This window comes from Heterodontus francisci, chromosome 27 (genome assembly GCF_036365525.1).
Source record: "Heterodontus francisci isolate sHetFra1 chromosome 27, sHetFra1.hap1, whole genome shotgun sequence".
NCBI lineage: Eukaryota > Metazoa > Chordata > Chondrichthyes > Heterodontiformes > Heterodontidae > Heterodontus > Heterodontus francisci.
The window spans coordinates 25,625,146-25,651,190 of NC_090397.1; the positions used below are offsets into that span (position 1 = coordinate 25,625,146).

General features: G+C 42.6%; 1 protein-coding gene across 3 annotated transcripts in view; it reads right to left on the reverse strand.

Moving 5' to 3' along the window:
- The window catches only part of LOC137384709 (copine-8), a 445,401-nt gene that overhangs the window by 152,708 nt on the left and 266,648 nt on the right, over positions 1 to 26,045 (reverse strand). For all 3 annotated transcript variants that reach the window (XR_010977638.1, XM_068059014.1, XM_068059012.1), the window contains one exon: positions 23,297 to 23,372. Coding sequence is in view for 2 of the 3 variants with exons in the window: in XM_068059014.1 (XP_067915115.1) it covers positions 23,297 to 23,372 (76 nt within the window). In the remaining variant the exon portion in view is untranslated. The remainder of the gene's footprint in view (positions 1 to 23,296; positions 23,373 to 26,045) is intronic.

Genomic DNA, 26,045 nt, shown 5'->3' on the forward strand with positions numbered 1-26,045 from the left:
CTGCTCCACGAAGGATAGGTGGTACGACACGGTCCAACTGCATGGAGCGTTCCACGGCAATGTGACCAGGCCCATCCTTCGCAACACCGGGGACAGATAGAACCTCAGCACGTAGTGACACTTGGAGTTTGCGTACTGGAGGTCTACACACAGCTTGATGCAGCCGCACAAGAAGGTAGTCATCAGGATGAGGGCGACGTTGGGTACATTTTTCCCGCCCTTATCCAGAGGTTTGAACATCGTGTCCCTCCGGACCCGGTCCATTTTGGATCCCCAGATGAAGCGGAAAATGGCTCAGGTGACCGCCACAGCACAGGAGTGGGGTATGGGCCAGACCTGCGCCACGTACAGCAACAACGTGAGCGCCTCGTACCTGAGGACCAGGTTCCTACCCATAATGGAGAGAGATCGCTACTCCCACATGCTCAGTTTGTGTTATACCCTGGCTACTCGTTCCTCCCAGGTTTTGGTGCACGCCCTGGCCCTTCCGAACCATATCCCCAGCATCTTCAGGTAGTCTGACCTGACGGTGAAGGGGACAAAGGATTGGTCAGCCCAGTTCCCAAAAAACATGGCCTCGCTCTTGCCGTGGTTAACTTTGGCTCCCGAGGCCAGTTCGAACTGGTTGCAGATGCTCATCAGTCTGCGCACAGACAGCGGATCTGAGCAGAAGACGGCGACGTCATCCATGTACAGGGAGGTTTTAACCTGAGTGCCTCCACTGCCTGGGATTGACACCACTCTTATGCTCGCATCCTTCCTAATAGACTCAGCAAAGGGTTCAATACAGCAAACAAACAAGACAGGGGAGAGAGGACAGCCCTGTCTGACTCCAGATTGGATCGGGAAACATTCCGATTCCTACCCGTTGATTGAGACTGCGCTACTGATGTTTGTGTAGAGCAGTTTGATCCAATTGCAGATTCCCTCCCCAAACCCCATTTTGGAAAGCACGTCCATCATGTAGGTGTGTGATATCCTGTCAAAGGCCTTCTCCTGGTCCAGTCTGATGAGGCAGGTGTCCACCCTACTGTCCTGTACAGAGGCGATCGTATCCCTGAGTAGCGCGAGACTATCGGAGATCTTTCTGCTGGGTACAGTGCAGGTCTGATCAGGGTGGATCACCAACTCCAAAGCAGACTTGACTCGACTGGCTATGACTTTGGACAGAATCTTGCCGTCCATGTACAGGGAGATTGACACCCCTCTTATGCTCGCATCCTTCCTAATAGACTCAGCAAAGGGTTCAATACAGCAAACAAACAAGACAGGGGAGAGAGGACAGCCCTGTCTGACTCCAGATTGGATCGGGAAACTTTCCGATTCCCACCCATTGATTGAGACTGCGCTACAGATGTTTGTGTAGAGCAGTTTGATCCATGTCCATTAAGCAGTGAGATGGGCCGCCAATTTCTGATTTCTGCCCTCTCCCCCTTCCGCTTGTCGATGAGGGTGATGATGCCTTTCCTCATGGATTCTGACATGCTGCCGGCCAGGAGCATACTCTCGTATACTTCCAGCAGGTCCGGGCTGACCCAGTCCCACAGGGCCGAATACAACCCGACTGGTAAGCTATCGCTTCCGGGAGTTTTACTCGTCTCGAAGGACTCAACGGCCTTTGTCAGCTCGTCCAGAGTTAGTGGCTTGGCCAGTCTCTCCCTCATGCTGTCATCTAAGACCTCTGTGATAGATGACAGGAAGGACTGGGAGGCTCTACTGTCTGTGGGCTTCACGTCATACAGCCCAGCATAAAAGGATTTGCTGATCCTTAGTATGTCGGACTGCGAAGACGTTAGCGAGCCATCTTCTTCCTTCAGGCTGCTGATAACAGAGCTCACTCTCTGTACCTTTTGGAAGAAGTAACGCGAGCACGTCTCATCCTGTTCGATGGAGCGGACTCTGGACCGGAAGATGATCTTGGAGGCCTCCGTGGCAAAGAGCGAGGCCTGCTGGCTCTTCACCTCTTAGAGGTCCTCCTTGACCTCGACCGTCATCAACTGCAGCCGGAGCAGATTTTGCATACTTTTCTGGAGTCTGGATATTTCCCTCTGTCTCTCTCTCACCCTCACCCTGTGAACACCTTTGAGGATAAAGAACCTCTTGATGTTCTCCTTGATCGCTTCCCACCAGTGAACTGGAGACTCAAAGAGGGGTTTCACGGTCCTCCAAACTTTGTAATCCCTTTTGAGTTCCTCAACGTTCTCTGGGGTTAGCAGTGTAGCATTGAGCTTCCATGTCCCCCTGCCAACCCGCTGGTCATCCTGTAAGTGACAGTCGGTCAGTAAGAGGCAGTGGTCGGAGAAAAACACCGGCTTGATGTCAGTGGAACGGACCATGACAGCACGGGACACAAACAGGAAGTCAATCCTGGAATGGGCAGATTCGTCCGATCTTGACCATGTGTATCTACGCTGCGCTCCGTCTGCAGGTTTGCTGAAGACGTCATGCAGTTTGGCATCTTTTACAGTTTCTATTAGGAATCTGGACGTAGCGTCCAGTTTGCTGTCGTCTCTGCCGGATCGTCCTAGGAGGTAGGTGTGTGGGGCCATAGAATTACGACAGGAGGGGGGGGGATGAGGGCCTGTCGCCTTTCCGTCGCACCACAATTAAGTCAGGGTGGGATAGGCCGACAGTGGCGATCTCACCAAGAGGCCAACTGAGGCCCTTATGAGAGCTAGTACCTGCCACTTAAAGGCCTCTTCCCCCCACCACTGGCATTAAGCCCCGTTACAGGGGGAGTCCAGTTGTCCAGTAAAACGAGGCAACCTCCTGGGGGCTTCCTCCATTGGCAATTTGAGACCCACGAGGGACCTGGCAGAAAACAACGTACCTCCCTTAACACCCCCTCCGCCTGCACTCATCACCCACCCTCCCTACCCCAATCGCCTGGGCCGATCCAGCAGGCCCCGGTGACTCCACCTCACTTACCTGGGGTCCCGGTCTCCAGCACTGGGCCTAGTACCCAGACCTCCTATTGTGCCAGTCGTGGCCACCACTCCCGGCCACCACAATGAGTGGTCCTCTCATTGGCCAGCAGCTCTGGGATGCGGGATCCCTGTCTTTAAAGAACGGGACCCCGTCGTTGGGCAGTTCATTGCCTGGGCGTTGTTAAATAGAGCCCGGGATGGCTCCAAATGGCCGAGGCGGGTTTCCCACCGCCTTTTTAGCTCGTGCAGGGAGACCCACTGGCTCCACTAAATCCAGCCCCCAGCGTGCCTGTGGGGAATTCAGGCACAGAAGTCTGCAAGATTCAGCAGCTGACAAAATTTTCATTAATGGCCAGGACACCTACAGAATTCCCTGCTTTTCTTCAAACAATGCCAGGAGATCTTTAATGTCTACCTAAGTGTTAGTTCAGATTATGTGTTCAAGTCCTGGAACGGGGCTAGATTCTACAGCCTTCAGAGGTAACAGCAAGCCTCCATGCAGAGTGTCGAGACAGCAGCTTTATATATAATGAAGCTCCACAGGAAGTATCAGCGATGGCTGCTATCAAGTGTTGCAGGTGATGTGATGCCATACTGATTGCAAGGACTATCTGTTATTACAGCGACCAGCTGTTAAAGGTGGTGTCACTTCATGCAGAGCATGAATATCACTTGTTACTGTGATCAGTCGCGATAGGTGGTGTGACTCCACACTGAGTGTCAGAAAGCAAAAAAAATCACAACACTAAATTCTATGCACAGATTAAACTGCAGAACAAATTTATTCATAAAGAAAACAATTTGAAACGGCATAAATGTAAAAATTACTATACAAAATATTAAACTGGTTTAAAACAGTCTGCAGTTTGCTTAACTCCTCTTAGCAAATGTGATGATGTAGGATATTTAGAATTATTTTATAAAAGGGGAGATAAAAAGAAACAGGCCTGGTAATCTGACTGATTTGAGTTGTTCTCACATTTACACCACCTCTTTTTGTTTAAATGACTGTGTTTATGCTATAATTTTGCATTTTTATGAAAAAAATTGCATTAATCTCAGCAATTTAGTTGTGGCGATCACTCAGTAAAACATAAGAGACAATTTTCTCCAGCAATCCCACTTAAATTCAACAGGGGAAAATGGCAGCACTGAAGGAATAGAAAGGGACCTAAAAATTGTTGATGGCATAAAATAACACTTTTTAAGTTGAATTTAAACCCAGACTTCCAACAATGTCCGAAATCCTTATGACTGAATGAAAGAATGAAAATGAATCACAGAAGGGTCAACTAAAAGTAGAAGGCAAAGCTGAATGATAGAAGAGCACCAATCGGCAAAGAAATCATGCATAAGATAAGCAAAACAAACTAAAATGTGAATATTTGCATAATGAGTTCTTCTATGTTGTCTGATGCAACATAAATGAGATGCATGGAGTCCAGTTGGTTGAAGATCTCAAACAGATTTATTACAGCTAAACTATTATACAGTCCAGAGCTAACTATTTACAGAACCTCACTCTGGCTGTTACAGTTGCAGAGTGCCTTTACCTTTGAGTCACGTGACTATGTCCAGGTACTGAGCTCATTAGCATACAAAGATCTTAAAGGGACATCACTCTTAAAAGCAATCGTACAACAATTTCTTCAGTAAAATTATTAGGAGCACATGCTTAGCTCTAGAGAGATGGCCAATCAACAACAATGTGCATTATGGGCAAGGGTCATTAAAAAAATAATGGTAAGAAGGATAAAAATACAACTGCCATAGACTCAGTAGCATTATTCTCAACTATCCATCCAGATGAAAATGAAAACAGTAAGCTAGCTAGACCTATTAAAACTTCAGGTGTATCAAAAAGATCTACAATATTCTATAGCTACAAAACTTCATGCTATTACAATCTTTCAAAAGAGCTGTGATTATTGTTGCTTTTTGCAGAGTTTAAAGTCTCTGTTTCAAGTTTAAAGACTTTCAGAACGGCAGCTATAAAGTTTTTTCATTGCACAAAATGTCCACATCCTGCATGAAATGTCTCCTCAACAATTAACATTTCTTCTTCCTGCCTCCACCAACATTGCAACTCTAACTGGTCTCCTGTACCTCCTCCCACCCAACACAACTAAGTGTATTTATACTGAAACAAACATAAATAAAGGGTCTGGCTTAATAACAACAAATATAGTAACACCATTCCATTTGGATCATAATATTAGTATAATAATAAAGAACCATAGAGAAATTCTGATTGAGTTGCAAAATATATTACCTTTCAGAAACTGTACAAAATGCCTGATATTTATTGTACTCTGACTTTTCAATTGGACAAGATTATAAAACAAAAGTAGCAATGGTATATATAAATAGAGGATAAGAAACATGAGCATAAAAGCCTGGAAAATTATGAGATAATATCTCACAGATAATTTTTGGAGTCTGTGCCTCAGCAGGAAGCTTTATGTGCATGCTCACTGGGAGCAGATATCTGAAATTTAGAGTCATAGAGTTATACAGCACAGAAACAGGCCCTTCGGCCCATCGTGTCTGTGCCAGCCATCAAGTACCTAACTATGCTAATCCCATTTTCCAGCACTTGGCCCGTAGCCTTGTATGCAGTGGCGTTTCAAGTGCTCATCTAAATGCTTCGTAAATGTTGTGAGGGTTCCTGCCTCTTCAGACAGTGCGTTCCAGATTCCAACCACCCTCTGGGTGAAAACAATTTTCCTCAAATCCCCTCTACACCTCCTGCCCCTTACCTTAAATCTATGCCCCCTGGTTACTGACACTTCCACTATGGGAAAAAGTTTCTTCCTATCTAACCCATCAATGACCCTCATAATTTTGTATACCCCAATCAGGTCCCCCCTCAGCCTTCTCTACTCTAAGGAAAACAAACCCAGCCTTTTCAGTCTCTCTTCATAGCTGAAATGCTGATGTTAGATTCGGGTACACATTGCCCATGATATTCCGACAATTCATTCTAATTGTCTATGCTTGTGAAGAGAAATTTGACCAGCAACTGTGCTTTTTTTTTATTCATTCATAGGATGTGGGCAGCACTGGCAAGCACACATTTATTGGCCATCCCTAATTGCCCTTGAGCAAGTAGTGGTGAGCTGCCTTTTTGAACCGCTGCAGACCATGTGGTAGAGGTACACCAACACTGCTGGTAGGGAGGGAGTTCCAGGAATTTGACCCAGTGACAATGATAGAACAGTGAAATACTTCCAAGTCCCAATGGTGTGTGACTTGGTGGGGAACCTGCTGGTGGTGGTGTTCTCATGTAACTTCTGCCCTTGTCCTTCTAGCTAGTAGAGGTCATGGGTTTCAAAGGTGCTGGCAAAGGAGTCTTGCCGCATTGCTGCAGTGCATCTCGTGGATGGTGCACACTGCTGCCACTGTGCGCTGCTGGTGAAGGGAGTGAATAATTAAGGTGGTGGACAGAATGCAAATCAAGCAGGCTGCTTTGTCCTGGATGGTGTTGAGGTTCTTGTGTTTTGTTGGAGCTGCACTCATCCAAGCAAGTGGGGAGTATTCCATCCTACTCCTGGAGATGGTGGACAGACTGTGGGGTGTCAGGAGGTGAGTTACTCACCACAGAATTCCTAGCCTCTGATCTACTCTTGTAGCCACAGTATTTATATGGCTAGTCCAGTTACATTTCTGGTCATTGGTAACACCCAGGATGTTGATAGTGGGGGATTCAGCGATGGTAATGCCATTGAACATCAAGGGGAGATCGTTAGATTCTCTCTCGTTTGAGATGGTCATTGCTTGGCACATGTGTGGCATAAATGTTACTTGCCACTTATCAGGCCAAGCCTGAATGCTGTCCAGGTTTTGCTGTATGCGGGCACAGACTGTTTCATTAGCTGAGGAGTTGTGAATGGTACTGAACACTGTGTAATCATCAACCTACATCCCCACTACTGACCTTGTGATGGAGGAAAGGTCACTGATGAAGCACCTGCAGATGTTTGAGCCTAGGACACTACCCTGAGGAACTCCTGTAGCGATGTCCTAGGGCTGAGATGATTGGCCTCCAACAACCACAACCATCTTCCTTTGTGCTAGGTATGACTCCAACTAGTGGAGACTTTTCCCCAATTTCCATAGACTTCAATTTTGCTTGGGTTCCTTAATACCACACTAGGTCAAATGCTGCCTTGATGTAAAGGGCAGTCATTGTCATCTCACCTCTGGAATTCAGCTCTTTTGTCCATGTTTGTCCAAGAACTCAGTGGTCCTGGCGGAACCCCGCAGCATCGACGAGCAGGTTGTTGGGAAGAAGTGCCACTTGATAACAATGTCGATGACACCTTCCATCACTTTGCTGATGGTTGAGAGTAGACTGATGGGGTGGTAATTGGCTGGATTGGATTTGTCCTGCTCTTTGTGGACGTACCTGGGCAGTCTTCCACTCTTGTCTGGTAGATGCCAGTGTTGTAGCTGTACTGGAACATCTTGGCTAGGAACACAGCTAGTTCTGGAATGCTTCAGCACTACAGCCAGGGTGTTATCGGGATCCATACTTTTGCTTTATCCAGTGTGCTCAGCCATTTTTTGATATCACATGGACTGTATCAAATTGGCTGAAGACTGGTATCTGTGTTACTGGGAACTTCAGGAGGAGGCCGAGATGGAACATCCAGTTGGCACTTCCAGCTGAAGATGGTGTCAAGCGTACAACAAGTGCGACAATGAAAGATTATGGACAAAAACTGAAGAGTTATAAAAACCGACTTTGTCTTTTAAAAAGTGAGCAATGTGCTACAAAATGGCCGCTGAAGAAAAAGGACTTCGCCATTGTATATTCACACTGTCTGACAGGGACAAAGAAAAATCTTCAAAGCTAAGAGGGGTCAGTTGCACCCATCATACACCTATCCTAAAATATTCTAGAATTGAATGGGTTCTTATGAAACAAAGAAGGTGTGAAGTAGCCACATCCTGGGCCATTGTGCGATCAACATGGGGGACAGACCAAAACATCTACCAGGAGGCACAATGTAACACATCAGTATCTTAAAAGGCAGCCTAGAGAGAGAAAGAGAGGTACCCAGAAAGCAGCATCCAAGAAGCTTGTTTTCCAGCAAACCAGAAGGCATGTGGCCTGCTGTAGAATTCTACATCCACACCTTACTCAGCAGTGAATTAGAAGAGATCCACTGTCTCCAACTGAACTTTCAACCAAGAGAGAAATCTACAAACACCTTAGGCCTGCAATCAATGAGAACATGATTTCCAAGAGATTTCAACAGGTTTACCGTGATCCGCCACTTATAATCGCTTACCCATTTTTCCTCTCTATCTGTCTCTTCTTGTGTATGTGTGTGTGTGTGTGTGTGTGCAAGCAAATGCGGAATGGATGCAGTTGTGACAATCTCGGGTTAAGGCGTATTGATCAATAAATAATTGATTTTCTGTTTCAAACCTACAAGAAAACCTGTCACTCTCTGTTTATTTGACAATCTTTGACAGTCAGGTAGGAGTTGAAAAGTGGGAACCACCCAAATCTGACAATGATGCCATAACAATGGTTCACAATGCCTCATACTTGTCTTTTTCATTGATATGCTGGGCTCGGCCATCATTGAGGATGGGGATGTTCATAGAGCCTGTTCCTCCAGTTTGTTGTTCAATTGTCCACCATCATTTATGACTGGATGTGGCAGGACTGCAGAGCTTTGACATGATCCATTGGTTATGCGACCCCTTAGCTCTGTCTATAGCACGTTGCTTCTGTTGTTTAGCAGGCATGTAGTCCTGTGTTGTAGCTTCACCAGGTTGGCACCTCATTTTTAGGTGTGCCTGGTGCTGCTCTGTGTCCGCAACATGACTACTGAAATAGAGGCTACATAAACTCTCATCGTGTAAATAGGCTAAAGAGTAAAAAATGAAATTCAACAAAAAGTTTTCAAAAACCAAACCTTTACCTTGCGAGTAAAGTTGAAAAGATAAAGCTGGAGATTCTAGAAAAAAAATCATCACAGATCTCATGGATATCTGAACTGTAATGACATGAATTTACAATTCTTTTGTTGCAGGAAGACAAGGGTTAAGTGGGAAGATTTCAATTCTTCACATTTCTGATCAATTTTACTCCAATTAAGAAACCAAATAAAAGAGTCAAGGTCCAGAATGCAGTGCACGCCCAATAAATAAAATAAATGAAAATAACAAAAAAAAATGAGGAAAATCAGGAAGTAGTGATTAGGGGATGCCAAGCTTGGATTTTAAATGCATTAAGAACAGTTCATAAGTTCAGGCACCATAGTAGCAATGATAAAGATAGAGAAAGACAAGAAAAGTTATAATAGAAACAATGAGCTGGATTTTGTTCTGCACTCGACGTCGGGGTCCGTGGCTGGGGGCCGCTGGAAGATCGGAGCAACAGCAGCTCACCACGGAACCCAACACCGGGATTGCCGGGCCCGATCCTTCCGGCAGCAGGCAAACTCCATGGCAGGCCCTCCGCCACTCTGCGACAGGACTCTGATTTAAATATTTAAAATGACTTTTCTGCATTAATTTAATTGGAATTCCCTGTGATCTTACCTTCGGTTCCGGATCTTCAGCGCGACAGGCTGCACTCACGTGCCTTCACTTTCCCATCTAGGGAAAGCTGGCACCACTGAGGTGGGGAAGGGGGGAACCCTGCATCTGTAGAGTAGTGGTCGGGGAACATGGTGAACTCTGCATTTTTAGTGTGGGGTGGGGGGAAGGGGTGAACTCTGCACTTTGTGCAGTTGAGAGAGAAGGGGTCAACTTTGCAATTTTAGTGTAGTGGTGAGGGGGCGGGGGAGCTCTGCATTCTGTACACAGGGCTGGCAGCCCTTTAAAAGTGGTGCCTGTGCCTGCGCAGTGACGTTGTCACCGTTTACAGCGTCGCCGGGGCCACATGATTGGGGGGCCGCCCTGCATATGGTAATGAACCACTGGGCTCCAGATTGTGGCAGCATGGCAGCATGCAGCCCATGCATGCCAGCCGCCATTTTTTTATGCCCACCGTCACTCCCAGTGGCAGGCCAACAAAATAGAGCCAAATATTTTCATTAGCATTGAAGGGCATTGAAGCAATCAAGATGCAATTACATAGTTGTTGCACTGTAAAAGGGCTGGAGGTCATGAGCACTAAAGGCATCCAATCTGAAGAAAGTCAATGAATGTACATAGAGCCATATAGGCACAGGAAGAGGCCATTTGGCTCATCAAGTCCATGCCGGCTCTCTGTAGAACAATCCAATCAGTGCCATTCCTCCGCTCTATCTCCATAGACCTACAAGTTTAATTCCACCAGTTGCCCATCTAATTTCCTTTTGAAATCATTCATTGTCTCCACTTCCACCACCCTCGTGGGCAGCGAGTTCCAGGTCATCACCACTCGCTGCGTAAAAAAGATCTTCCTCACATTCCTCCTGCATCTCTTGACCAAAACCTTAAATCTGTGTCCTCTAGTCCTTGTGCCATCAGCTAATGGGAACAGCTTTTCTTTGTCTACCTTATCTAAACCTGTCATAATCTTGTACACCTCCATCAAATGTCCCTCAATCGCTTTTGCTCCAAGGAGAACCATCCCAGCTTCTCCAACCTAACCTTGTAGCTAAAATACCTCATCCATGGAACCATTCCAGTAAATCTCCTCTGCACCCTCTCAAGGACCCTCACATCCTTCCCGAAGTGTAGTGACCAGAAAGGGACGCAATACTCTGTTGTGGCCTAATAAGAGATTTATAAAGGTTCAGCAAAATGTCCCTGTATTTGTACTCAATGCCTTTATTTATGAAGCCCAAGATCCCATATGCTTTGGTAACTACTCTTTCATTATGTCCGGCCACCTTTAAAGATCTATGCACATGAACCCCTAGGTCTCTCAGTCCCTGTACACCTTTTAGAGCTGTACCATATAGTCTATATTGCCTCTCCCTATCCTTTTTTTCATGGATATGAGTGTCGCTGGCAAGGCCAGTATTTGTCGCCCATCCCTAATTATCCTTGAGAAGGTGGTGGTGAGCCACCATTTTGATGGCTGCAGTCTATCTGGTAGGTACAACCACAGTGCTGTTAGGAAGGGAGTTACAGGTTTTTGACTCAGTGACAGTGAAGGAATGGCGATATAGGTCCAAGTCAGGATGGTGTGTGGCTTTGAGGGGGACTTGCAGATGGCGATATTCCCATATATCTACTGCTCTTGTCCTTCTAGGTGGTAGAGGCCGTAGGTTTGGAAGGTGCTGTCGAAGCAGGCTTGGCGAGATGCTGCCTCCTGCCTTGTAGCTTGTGGACAGGCTTTTGGGGAGTCAGAAGGTGAGTTACTCACCGCAGAATTCCTAGCTTCTGACCTGCTCATGTAGCCACAGCATTTATGTGACTGGCCCAGTTAAGTTTCTGGACAATGGTAACCCCAGGATGTTGATGGTGAGGGATTTAGTGACGGTAATGCCATTGAATGTCATGGGCCGATGGTTTGATTGTCTTTTGTTGGAGATGGTCATTGCCTGATACTTGTGTGGTGTGAGTCTTACTTGCCACTTATCAGCCCAAGCCTGAATGTGGTCCAGGTCTTGCTGCATGTGGACAAAGACTGCTTCAGTATCTGAGGAGTTGTGAATGGTGCTGAACATTGTTCAATCATAAGCAAACACCCCCATTTCTGACCTTATGATGGAGGGAAGGTCAATGATGAAGCAGCTGAAGATGGTTGGGCCTAGGACACTACCCTGAGGAACTTCTGCAGCGATATACTGGGGCTTTCAACAACCACAACAATCTTCCTTTGTGCTAGATATGGCTCCAAACAGTGAAGAATTTTCACCCTGATTCCCATAGACTTCAATTTTGTTAGGACTCCTTGATGCAACACTTGGTCAAATGCTGCCTTGATGTCAAGGGCAGTCACTCATCTCACCTCTTGAATTCAGCTCTTATGTCCATGTTTTGACCAAGGCTGTAACACGGTCTGCAGCCAAGTGACCCTGGAGGAACCCAAATTCATCATTGGTGAGCAGGTTATTGTCAAATAAGTGCCTGTTGCTGCCAAATGAGGAAGAGTTGAAGGGCTTCCCTCTTTTCGCTCTCCCTGTTTGACCACAATAGGTTTACTTTTTTCTTAAAGTGGATGTATTGGCCAATTCAGTTGGTGTTTGATTATTTACTTGCTATGATCAGAACAAAAAAACAATCAGACAGGTTTTCTTGAGTTAACAAAGAAAAAGGTTAACTTTATTGTACCTAAACCGAACTAATAAAAATAATACACAACATGCCAACTTTCACTCTCACATACACACTAGAGGTTTACACATACACAAATAGGTTACAGAATGGGGAAAAGTAAATTGGTTGAGTTAGAGTCCATAAAAAAATGTATACAGTCTGTGAAGTTTGGTGATTCGGCTGGCTTCTAGCTGAATTCAGTGGTCCTGAGGCTTTTAGTTTGAAGAGGTAAATGGCTGGTTTGGTGAGTCTCTTGGAGATAGCAATGCAGATGATTTATGCCAATGGGGTTTCTGATTGTAGCCAGAGTATGCAAAGTCAACAAGCATGATTTGAAAGCTTTCAAGCTGGAATGGAGACAGAGAGAGAGAGAGAGAGAGAGAGAGGGACCCCTACTTAGGGTCTGCTCATGTCAGAGTCCAGTTGCTTCTGCCCTGTTGCAGAGAAAACACCAGCTTAAACCCAAAGATGGAGGGGCTTGTCACGTGACTATCATGCAGTCATTCAAGCATAGCAGTTAGCAGTATTGCTCTGCTTGCTTAGAGAACAGGCAGTTCCTTTAAACTTCCTCGTTCGTGGTTCTTGCTGGGAATTAGCAGACATTTCATCTCTCTCCTCACAGTCCTTTGCAATGTAGGATACAGTGTTGCAAATTAGGTGATCATCTTAAACTGAAAGGATGACTTTACTGGCAGCTTATCTTTTTAAAATGTCTTTTAAAAATATAAATTCAGATCTCCAACCAGTACACTCCAGAATTGGCCTTTATAGCCACTCCAGGCGCTGCTTCACAAACCACTGACCACCTCCAGGCGCGTATCCATTGTCTCTCGAGATAAGGAGGCCCAAAGAAGAAGAAAGAAAAAGACCAAAGAAAATTATCACTCAACAAAACACATTGGCATAATAGTGCTGCTTGATAGCACTATCAACAAAACCTTCCATCACTTTGTTGATGATCAATAGTAGACTGATGGGGATTTGTCCTGTTTTTTTGAGGACAGGACATAACTAGGCAATTTTCCACATTGTCTGCTGAAGCACAAGTCTTCTTTTGCCAAAATGCATCACCTTACATTTCTCTGTATTAAATTCCATCTGCCACTTGTCTGATCATTCTGCCAGTCAACTGGTATCATCCTCGCAGTCTGCCACACCTCCAACTTTGGTTTCATTGGCAAATTTTGAAATTTTACCCTATATTCCAATATCCAAGTCATTTATATATATTTCACAAAAGCAGTGGTCCGAGCACTGAACTTTGAGGAACACCACTACCATCCTCCAGTCTGAAAAACAAACATTTACCACGACTTGCTGTTTTCTGTCCTTAAGCCAATTTTTTTTATCCAATTGGACAGTGACCCCCCCCCCCTAATCCATGAGCCTCAATTTTGATAATCAGCCTTTTATGTGGTGCTTTGTCAGAGGCTTTCTCAAAATCCACATAGACAACATCCAATGCCTTCCTTTCATCAACCTTTTCTGTTACTTCATCAAAAAATTCAATTGCACGATCTGCCTTTTACAAATCCATGCTGGCTACCCTTAATTAACTCAAACCTCTCCAAGTGCCTGTTGATTTTTTTTCCCCTAATGATTGTTTCTAAAAGCGTATGCATCACAGATGTTAAACTAGCCAGCCTGTAGTTACTAGGAATTCTTTTCAAGGGTGTCACATTTGTCACTCTCCAATCCTTTGACACCTCCCTTGTATCTAAGGAAGATTATGGCAAGCCCTTTCGCTATCTCCACTCTCACTTCCTTTAGCAACTTGGGCTGCAAGCCATCCAGACCAGGTGACTTATCTACTCTAACCATAGCCAGCCTTTCTGGTACATCCTGCCTATCAATTTTCACCTCATTCATTACCTTTACCATGTCCACTTCTACCGATATTTTGTCAGCATCCTCTTCCTCAGTAAACACAGATGCTAAGTACTCATTAAGTCTTCCAGCCCTGCACCACTAAGCATATATCAACCTCTTTGTCCCTAATAGGCCCCACCCTGCAGTACTACTACCCACTCACTATTTGTTGGTAGAAGGTTTTTGGGTTCCTTTTTATGTAAACTTCCATTCTATTCTCATATTCTTCTTTGGCAGTCATATTTTCCTCTTCACTTCACCAATTCTCCCTTGAAAAATTCACCTAACATGCAGCATACACCCTCTTTTATTGTTTCATAATATTCTCTATCTCCCTCATCATCCTAGGAGCCCTGGCTTTAGTTTCCTTACCTTTTGCCCTTGTTGGAATGTCCGTAGCCTGTACCTGAAGCATCTCCTCCTTAAAGATCACCCATTGCTCCATTACAGTTTTTCCTGTCAGTCTTTGGTTCCATTTTACCCTAGCTAGATTCCCTCTCGTCCCATTGAAGTTAGCTTTCTTCCAATTTAGAAGTTCTACCTAAGACTGTTCCTTGCTCTCCTCCATTGCTAATTTAAACCTTATGATACAATGATCACTCTTACCCAAATGTTCTCCCACAGACACCTGGTCCACTTGGCCCACCTCATTTCCCTGCGCCAGATCCAGCAATGCCTCCTTCCTAGTTGGACTGACAACATACTGGTCAAGGAAATTTTCCAGAACATATTTCAGAAATTCCTCCCCCTCCGTTCCCTTTACTCTAATATTATCCCAATCAATATTTGGTAAGTAAAGTCCCCCAATATCACCACTCTACAGTTTTTGCACATCTCTGTGATTTCCCTACAGATTTGCTCCTCTAGCTCTCTCACTATATGGAGGCCTATAGAATACCCCTAGTAGCGTGATAATCCCCTTTTTGCTGCTCAACTCTAACCAAATGGTTTCTGTCTTTGCCCAGTCAAGGACATCTTCTCTTTCCAACAACTACAATGTCTTTCCTAATCAGTATTGCCACCCCACTTCCCTTTTTTCCATCCCTATATTTTTATCTTATCTGAACACTTTGTATCCATGATTATTAAGTGCTCAGTCCTCACCATTTTTAAACCATGTTTCCATTATTGCAACTACATCATATTCCCACATGACTATTTGTGTTTGTAGCCTACCCATCTTATTTACCACATTTTGTGCGTTTACATACATGCATTCTAAACCTGTCTTTGTATTCCTCATAGTCCTTCTTTGTCCGCTTCTATCTAATATGGTACTACTTCCTTCTCTAGTACTATCCAACACACTCACTCTTTTATGCACCTTATTCCTGCACTTATACAGTATATAGTATATATAGTATTTGATCATGAGTGGATGAGGACATTGATATGTAGAAAGAGAGAGAGAGAGAGAACAGAACCCTGGGGATTCTTGAATTAATCGAAAATGAACTATCAGTCAGATCCAGCAATTGAAAGAAAGCTATCTAGCCATGAACAATGCTTTGATGGGAGGCAATTTGTTTAATAAGTATATAGTGCCAGATTTTGTTAAAGGTTCTGCAAAAGGTTTCCAAGGTAATGACTGATGATTCACCAAAGTATTCAAAAGCAGATTTCAAGATTTATGCTTGGTTGTTTTCCAAGAATAAAGCATCACATGGTGAGAGTGTAGTGTGGAAAATGATGGTGTAAGGTTATAGTCCAATATTCAGCTCACACTACAACATAGGGAGGGTCTGTCTTGGGAACATGCACTTGCTGAATTTCCTTTCTAGAAAAAATGACATTTGACTTGGTTTAAACAAATGGGCTGGGCTTCCTGTTTCTGATATACTTTGTGATACCCAAATAACATTTACAGCAACAGAAAAGGAACCTCAATTTTCTTTTCAATCTCAAAGAATGCAGTTGTTTTTGTAAACAAAAAAAATTAAGGACCTTTTCTGATCCTGGCACATCAGCTTTATGGATTTTTTCCAAAGGTTGGCATTGTATTACTTTATGATATTGTTTTAAAAAATTCAGAAGTATTTTGAGCAGTTTAAATGGTTCAGTGTCTGCTTCCTAATAAATTTGCATATAACCAAACAATTACTAAACTTGAATTTAAAAGACTACTCACACTTATGTAGTACTATTAATATAGAAAAGCATTGCAACAATGAAATCAGACAAAGATGGACACCGAGCCAAAGAAGGAGATATTCGGAGGTGTGACCAAAAGCTCAGTCAAAGAGGTGGGTTTAAGGAGGGCTTTAAAGGTTGTGGAGGCATGGAGGGTTGGAGAGGGAATTCCAGAGCTTAAATCTAAGGTGGATGAAGGCTCATCTGCCAATACTGGGTGATGCACAAAAGGCCAGTCTGAGGAGCAGAGAGTTTGGGGGTCTTCTGGAGTTGGTAGAGGTATTGGGTTAGGGATGAATGAGGCCATCAGGAATTTAAAGTCAAAAGATGAGAATTTTAAATTGGAGGCATTGGGGAACCAGGAGCCAGCATAGGTCAGTAAGCAAGGGCTTGATGCTTGAGCCAGCCCCGGTGCAAGGTAGGATACTGTCATGCAGACCCCCACCTGCCAAGAATGAGGCACACATTATTTCGCCACATGAACATTGAAACTTAAAATTGCTGCTGGGAAGAAAAGAGGAATTGCCAGGCCCCTCGCCAGAAAGACCTTTTTTCATACTAGCAGACAGTGTTGCAACAAAGAAACCAGTTCCTGCTTCTCCAATACACAGAAGACCTGGTCAGACCAGTTTACTCACATGACTAACTCACGGTTGGAGTTTTTTGAATTTGAACTTGCCACAGAGTTGTAAAACTCAGAAAGCTGTTTGCTCCAGAACTGAAAAGACCTCTCTGCTGTCTGCTCTCATCTCGCTCTCACCAGCTTTGGAAGCCACTGAAGACACATGAACCCCAAGAGAGAAAAGTCTCCTACAGTGAACAAGGTTTAAGAAGAATACTGGGCCCCAACAAAAAGCAAGACTACTTACAATCAAGGACTCTACAGCGAGCTCGTAGCACAGTAAAAAAATCCTCTTCAGAGATTGCCTCAAACCTCTCCACTGTTTTTCTGATGATCTTTTCTGTCTCTATTTGCATGTGCGTATCGCATATGTATGCTAGAGTAGGGCGTGGCGTGTATCCTTAGGCGTTAACCAAATTGGAGATTAAGTTTAAGTTTTAATAAATTTCACTTTTCTTCTTTAAACCTAAGAAAGCCTGTTTATGCTAATTTCTTTGCCTTATAATTGGAAAGTGGTGAACAAAGATTCACCAAGGGGAGCTCAAAACACAGTGTGTTTAAAATTAAATCCTGTTACAATAAGAGCAGGTGACAGCTAAAAGAGACCTTTAGACATCTTTCTCACCTGGTCATAACAGTACGGACAGCAGAATTTTGGATGAGCTTAATTTTACAGAGTGTGGAGGATGGGAAACCAACTAAGAGATCATTGAAAGTTCGGAAGTGACAAATACATGAACAAGGGTTTCAATTACAGAAGCTGAGGCTTAGGCAGGGGCAAATGAAGGCGATGTTATGAAGATGAAAGTCTTTGTGATGCAGATTATGTGGGGGTTGTAAGCTCAGCTGGATCAAATAGGATGCAAAGAGTGCAAACAGCCTGGTTCACTCCAAGACAATGACCAGGGAAGCAAATGGAATCAGTGGGGAGTGTATAATATTTATCAGAATGCATTATATGCATTAAAAGTATTTTCTTACATCAGGAACGTTATATCATGTAATGTGTAGTTGTGTCCCTCTACAGTTATGCAGTCTAATTGTTAAATAAATATTGGGTTTATATAGAAGACAAGTAAGAAACTGCACCTGCTAAGTAAGTGTTGGCTGAGTTGCTACAGATGCCAATAAAGGGACTGCAGAAATCCTGGCTCTCAGAGATCACTTTTTTTTATTTCTTTATACTTTGTTTTGAAGTGTGATACAACATTAAATTTGACATATGAAGTTCGACCCAGAGGTATGATGGACAAGCTATGCATGCAAGATGTACAATTTTATAATAAAATTTTAATAAATATAGATATATATATATATATAGGCAGATTCTTGATTCAATGTGACTGCAACAAATTTGCTTGATGAGATTACTAAAGTTGACCATTATGGAGGGACAGAAGGTTTCTGAGGAGCTCTATGCAGATTGAAGATCTGCAAACCACAGAAAGATGGATTTTGTGGTCAGGAAGATTTCATTATTTATTTAGCAGCATATTTCTGGAGAAATATGGCATTTGAAGGTTTATTTACTAACTGTTGATAACCCGTGTCAGCACATTTAATCCAAGATATAACTGGAGAAAATATTACAGGTAGCCATATTTGAAAGATTACATTACAGCTCAATACTATTTCTTCTGAATTTAATTAACTCCTATTGAAAGAAGAATTGAATAACTGGGAAGGTAATGTTAAAAATAAAATTACTAGTTCATAAAGGTGTAGTTTGGCTGTTTATCTGAAAAGTAAATGACAGACATAAATAGGATGGAAAATATCATTAAAAGTTTCCACTTACATGCATACTTTGGGATTGAGTTATTTTACTGGGTATGAAAGGACAGTAACCATTTATTTATTATTAGTAAAACATTGGACCTCCTGATAAGGAAAAACAAATGCTTGCCAGGATTGAAACTTTTTCATCTTCATGACAATCTATTGCATATCCACCTTATAATAATGTATTAAAATTCTTAGATCTCCACACACACTTCCTGTTGTCAGTTTTTCCCATTATAAATTCCTGTAGCTATATATAGGATGGAAACTGTCTACGTAAACTTCCCATGCTGTATTTATACTATCTGACCAGAGGGGATAGTCTAGCAGCTCAGTTTTACATCGCCCAGCCCCTCAGCCTTTACAGCACGTGAACTTCTATGCTCCAACCAATTCTACTTCTCTACTTCCCAAAATATTTTGCTATTTAACTATAAATAATAATATTAAATCGAAGTATTATACAAAATTAGGACAAAATTTATACATTTAAAATGCTGTCTGAATTATGTCTACAACCAATCATCCCCTAACTTTTAACCCTTCTTCCCTGAAGAATACACTCGATCGTGACTTCCTATGTAAAATGTTATGGAATATCAACTGGTAATATGTTAACTGGCTTATGTCTGCGTGTGCTTCCTTTCAACTTTGTCCATTATAAATTCCTATTTTGACATCTATAATAGAAACTGCCTATGCAGACCTGCTATGCTTCAATAACACCTTCCTGCCAGTAGTGATGGTGCAGTGCCTTAGTTTTACATCTTCCAACTCCTCAGCCTGCAAGGAACTCGAATACTACAGAGAAACTTGTGCTCTAAAGGCTCTAATTCTCTGCTTCCTAAACTAACATGAGATTTCCTATTGAACTAGAAATAATAAAATTATTCACAGTTTCATTTAAGGTAGAAATTCTTCATGGATAGTAGTACAAGACAGGCAGTGTCACATTAGCCACCCTATATCAAGTCAATGGAACAGAATATTGGTCGGGGCTTATAACAGGGGATGGACATCACCCATGGCCAATTATTCCATGTCCACTAACCCCACTTCACCTGAAAATGACATTTGCCCTTGACTTCCATGTACAATGTCACAGACAATAAACTAGTATTTAAAACTTTCCCCATTCGAAACCTTTATATCCATATTTTAATGGAAACCATCTGTATAAACTTGTCACACTATAATTATGCTCTCTATCTAGTGCAGGCATTGCAACACCATTGCTGGTTGGAGGATATAATTACAGTATGACAAATTGATACTGACAGTTATCATTATAAATGCTAACACAGGAATTTATAGTGGCAAGATATCTAGATATAAATAAGAACAGCACAATGTAAATGGAGACCGAATTACATCTAATCTTTCCTTGTCCTCCATTCCCACTACATGTGAAGTCTAGAATTGGTCTTGATTTCCTGTGTGCAACACCATGGGATATCGACGAGTATATTAATTATATAAACTGGATATAGCTTAAACAAAGCACCGCTTTTTATTACTTGTTAATATGTAGTGTAACATTGGACAACTATTTTCAAAAATAGTTTTGCTTTCACTAGGTTAATATCAGCATGCTTACCCATTACTGGGAGCTGGAATGCAAGCATTGTCACATACAAATTTCGTTACTATTATCAAGAAAGAGGGAAACAACCTCACCACATGTCTCTCGGCATGACATATACAACAAGTTACTCTTACGTGCAATGATTATAAATGGGAAATACAACAATCACAGTACAAAAACTTGCAATAGCAAGACCCCACAAAGAGCAATGATTTGGCACTTTAATGGTGCTGGTTGAGAAGAGACTTGCCATTAGGAGAACTGCCTGCTTTACATGATCCTGAGTATCTCTCTGAACCATCAAAAACTATCAGACAGGGTCTTCATTTAAGCTTTTTAGCCTTTTGCAAATAACATTTTTGTTTTTTACAATTTGTAATGTAAAATGGTGGGGCTGGATTTTACATAGACAGCAGGGATCCCACTGCCTTGGCGAAAAGCGGGTGAGTGCGGGGAACCCCTCTTCAGCAGGCAGTGGTATCCAGGGCCACATTTTGCTGACAGCAGCCAATGGAGTGGCTACCATCCCTATGAAGGATGGTGGCCCACCCGAAGAGCTGCTGGCCCAATCAGAGGGCTGGCAGCTCAGCAAAGCCACCACTAGTGGTGGCCACTGCTGGGGTTGCAACTGGTGGATGAGGGGGCACTGATGGCCGCATTCCCTCAACGTCAGGTAAGTGGAGTCTGGGGGCCCCGGGGCCAGTCTGGCAGGCCCCAGTGAGGGGGTGTGGTCATGGAGGGCAGGTGGCACCGTTGCCACAGAAGTGGTCGTTGCTGCCAGGGTGCCCCTCCGTGGGCCACAGAGTGCCCAAGAAGGAGGCCTCCCCACCGTAGCCCACTGGGAGGCTACCTAGGTCTCCCTGCATGGCAGCAGGCCTCACAGCAGTGGGTAAAATGCCAGTGGAGGCAGAAAGAAGCCCTTAAGAGGCACTTAAGTGGCTCCATTAGGTTCCAGGCGAGCAGACTGCCTGCTACCTTTCCCACCACTGGCAAAATGGCACACAATTTTGCCAGCCTTTCCGGATCCCCGCACATCCCCGAAGGGCTGGTAAAATTCAGCCCCTGATTTTGTGATCCAGTGCTCCAAGTGGGTGAGGTGGAGGGGCAGAATTCACTGCTGTGTTTGCCTACAGTGTCTACATTCAAAAGTAATTCAATGGTTGTGAAGTGCTTTGGTACCTGCTGAAAATGTGAACGAGTGGCTGTGTAAATGCAAGTTCATTCTTTAAAAGCATTCCTTTTCTACTTCATTGAAAGATGAATCCAAATATTCAGTTATTGTTGCAAAAATCAATAATTTTCTCTGCTATTGACTGCAGAATTGTATGTAAAAATGACCACTTTCTACATATAAAATATTCTCCACTTACTGATTAGATTGGACAAAGTCAGCTTTTTCAAAATCATTGGAAGTATGTCACATTGGATGGCGATAACTTCATCAGTTTCATTCCCTGGTAAAGGCTGAACTACATCCTGCAAACTGTCTATTGTGAAAAGGATTACACCACAGGTGCAGACACATTGCAGAGAACTTCTGCTTGGATAGATATTTAATGACCTTGGTGTAAAGCTGAGGGAATAACAGCACTTTTACCTCATGAAATATGCAAAACCTATCTAACTGGCAATGTCTGGAAGTACATAACTCATCCTCCAGGCTTCCTCATGTGTCACTCTATGGATTACTGTGTGTACCATTCTCCCAGTTGATTTCTCCACTTCTATCAACATAAGATTAACCAACTACTAAGCAACTACCTCAAGGTAAGTCAAAAACCATGACTCTTAAGTAAAAAAAAAGGGTTTTTTTTAAAGACTAGAGCTCAGTACTTGCCAAAATAGGGATTACTTTAACCTACACTGTGCCAAAACTCACCACCTGTCTTTACAGTCGTGCTGACAATGGCGGCCCAGACACAGGCAGCATGATATGTGTTATGACATGTGTTATAAACATGTGATGAAATCAGTGTTGGCAACCTTATCTCAGGCAGTGCAATGAGGGTGGAGATCTGATGTAGTGGGTCTCATCACTGATCACATAATTTTCTCTGCCCTGTATTTGGGGAATGCTGACTGCTCAGATTTACTACAAAGGAAAAGGAAAATGACCCACATTTTCATTGGTGCCTCTGGAAGAAGCAACATTCCAACACCAAAACAAATGCCACTTCCAGCAGCCAACAATGACCTGAGTGCCTCATTCAGCCCATGCTAGATGAAGGTCAGCCCATGCTAGATGAAGCTACCTCGCCCTCATCAGTTATCAGGGAAGGCTCAGGGAAAATCAACCTGTAAATTGAGATTTTCAAAACAGCTCAGAGTTTCTCACTCCAGTGGTATAGAACTTGCTCACTGTAAATCAGGTGATTCAACAACAACAGCAGCAGTCTCTGCCAAGACTGTTGCAAGTTGGGGCTGTTCTCCACTGGAATAGCATAAGTTAAGGGAGGATGCTAAGGTTTTCAAAATTCTGAAGGTTTTGAGAGGGTCAATTGTGAAAGATTGTTTCCATTGGTTGGTGCATCTGTTACAAAGGGCACAGACTGAAGATTATCAGAAGCACAACAAGGGGGAATATAAAGTATATCACTGCCACTGCACAAAGGTTAACAAATAAAGATAATTCCAACTATGATAAATATAAGTTCTGAAGAAATGTTAAGGAAATTGGGCATTTCGTGGGCAGGAAGAGGAAATTTCAAGGGGATTTAACAGAAGCATTCAAGATCATGAAGGGAATTGATGAAGCTGGTTCAAGCAAAATGTAGAAAAGGGTCCAAATACCAAGAACAGAAATAAAAATAGAGAACGTCAGTAATCAGAAAGGAAGCTGGGTGAAATCTTTTGATCCAACAAGATAATAGACTTGTGAAATAAACTATTAGAGGCTATTGCAGTACACAGCATAAATGGTTGAACATGCAGTTTTGAGCAAGCCTTTCTGGAAAAATAAGGAATTGAAGATTATAATAAAGCAGCAGATATGTGGGTTAATCAAAAATGAATGTTTCTCCTGCACCGAAAAGTTCTTATTACTTCGTAATATTAATTATCATCATAATTATTCAACATGAAGTTAAAAAAAATCACAATTGGGACCAGCGCAATATCTTTTCCAATCCAATTATTTTAATCAGAAAACAAAAAGCAAGAACTTACCTCATACACATTGAACTGTGACTGTCCCCTGGAAAGTTCTCTGTAATTTGTGGTGAATTCTCCAATAAAATCATGGCTGCACATCAAAAACATAATGTGATGTCAAACTTTTGGTCACATAGCAGAAACAGCCATATAACCAATAAACGCAAACAAACACTACAAATTGTACGGAATAATTTACTATTGGCCATGAATTAGGGGCAAGAAATGCTTCAACAGTGTGAATGATAAACTTGATGGCTCAGTTCTTTGTGGGGATAACCGACATGATGTAAGGATTGGGCATTTCCATTTGTTACACCTTGACATAAGAGAGCAATATAGCGAGTTTTCTCTAGCCATTTGATTTTGTCAAACAAGATTTTTTTTTGAGAAGCACCTTTCAAAATCATATAATTAAATATCAGTAAAGTGTGTATTCTAAACAGGTAGCAAATGCAAATTAGATGCATTCTCATAGATTGCATGGCATAATTGGCAATAAAATCCTTCATGTAACTACCTAAAAATGTCAGAAAATTACTTTCAAAACTGATCAATGAAAAACAAAAATGGATAATTCTGTAATATCAAATTAAAAATATACCGGTTTATAGTGATGTATGTAGCAAGGTAATGAAAATAGCTAGAATGTATGAGGGCAAAAAGATCACTTTTATTTACAGGTGCTTTCATTTGCCAACATGGCAATCACTGGAGATTTCAAGCTGTGCTGTAACAGATGGGGATTCACTTTGGAGAATTTCACACACTTTATTATGTGATTTGTGGTCCTCTGTGTGTAAATTTCTTTTGGTTCAGCTTGTAAAGATCAGTCTGCTGTATTTATTTGATTGCAAGCAAAGAGCAATTATTGAGAAGAACTGCAAAAGGTTTTAAAAACAGAATTTTCTCTCAAGTCAGTTTGAATCTGAGAATCAGTAAGTTTTGTAACTTGATCATATAAAACATCTAAATTAGAATGCGAATTGTCAAAGTCAATTGATCATTTGGGGTTTCTACACTTAAATGGGAAAGTATCACTGATAAAGGGTATGATTAATTCTTTAGAACTTGGAGTTCTGAAAGTATCTCCACAGGGAAATGGGCCAGAATTTGCTGGAGCAGGGCATCTCATGGCGTTCCCAATTAATTTTTCAATTTTTTCCCTCAACCTTCAGCTCAAAACTTTTTTGCACTGCAAATTGCCTCAAGTGTGAATTGATATGTAATTGGCCATCTGGGACCTTGGTGATTGACAGGTACAATGGTCTATCTCCTTAACCAATGGAATTTAAAAATAGAGAAAGAACCAGAGCCAATAACAAAGAAGGAAAATGGTGAATTTATGTCAAGATATAGAAAGAGAAATAAAGGGAAGGAAAGAAAGAAAGATTGGATTGCGAGTAAGAGAAAAAAAGAGGCAGAAAGGAAAAATAAGAAAAAATTCATAAATTTACATTAGAAATTTTTAAACCTTCAAGGAACAATTTACTACCTGCAAGAATGAGACTCCACAGTTTCAATTGGTTCTCTTTCAGGGCCTCCAAGGTTAAGAGGCATTGCAGGAATATAAATCCTATCAATAACAAGGTCCTTATGTCATGAAATACCAGACCACACTTTCTGAAGTGAGTTTAATTTGTATTTATGGCACAATTCTTGAAACTCATGGAGAGATCAACAGCAAGATCCCATCCAATGGCTAACATGTATTTTCCAAGCTGGAAATTGCTGGATTTTATACACACTCATTACGGTGTGCACCTTTAACTTGCCGTAATTTTGGCAGCAAAATCTGGACCAATGTTCCATTTCTGACTTTTTTTTTTGTTTAGTTTAGTTTAGAGATACAGCACTGAAACAGGTCCTTCGGCCCACCGAGTCTGTGCCGACCATCAACCATCCAATTATACTAATCCTACACTAATTCCATATTCCTACCACATCCCCACCTGTCCCAATATTTCCCTACCACCTTCCTATACTAGGGGCAATTGCTAATGGCCAATTTACCTATCAACCTGCAAGTCTTTGGCATGTGGGAGGAAACCGGAGCACCCGGAGAAAACCCACGCAGACACAGGGAGAACTTGCAAACTCCACACAGGCAGTACCCAGAATTGAACCCGGGTCGCTGGAGCTGTGAGGCTGCGGTGCTAACCACTGCGCCACTGAAGAGGATAAAACAACAGAACATTTTCCTGACCCAAGAGGACCTGGGAAACAAGGTTAATAATTATGCATGAATCGAAGGTCTGTCCTGTCAGAATGTTTATATCAAACATGGCTAATCTACAATAATTTCATGTTATTAAATTATCAGATCATCAATCATAATGTCTCCAGGCTCAAATGCAATATTTTACTCTCTCTTTCCTCCCACCCACCTAATATCCCCCTCCCAACTATGCAAGGAGATCCATCCTGCAAGAGAGGGGATCCTGCCTCTGCTCTCTGCCACGATATCTAAAAATCCTTGTTTCAGAGCTAATAAGGAGTTGTCAGCTTGACTTTCTCTTCACCTGTGTGTATCTTTTGGACTACCTTGGGGGAAAGAGAGAGAATGCATACAGAAACCTTAACTTCCAGGGCCAAAGACTAAAGCAGCTCCTGTCCTTGAGATGAAGCAAACATATCTATCTCCAGATGCCTCTGATTCCTCAAAATGTCCTGAACTAAACTCTAGGGCTGGTTGCTGGGGGCGGGCGGGTGGGCCTAAAGTGGAGTGGAAGGCTGGGGGGGCCTTCCCAACCCACTCCTGCTA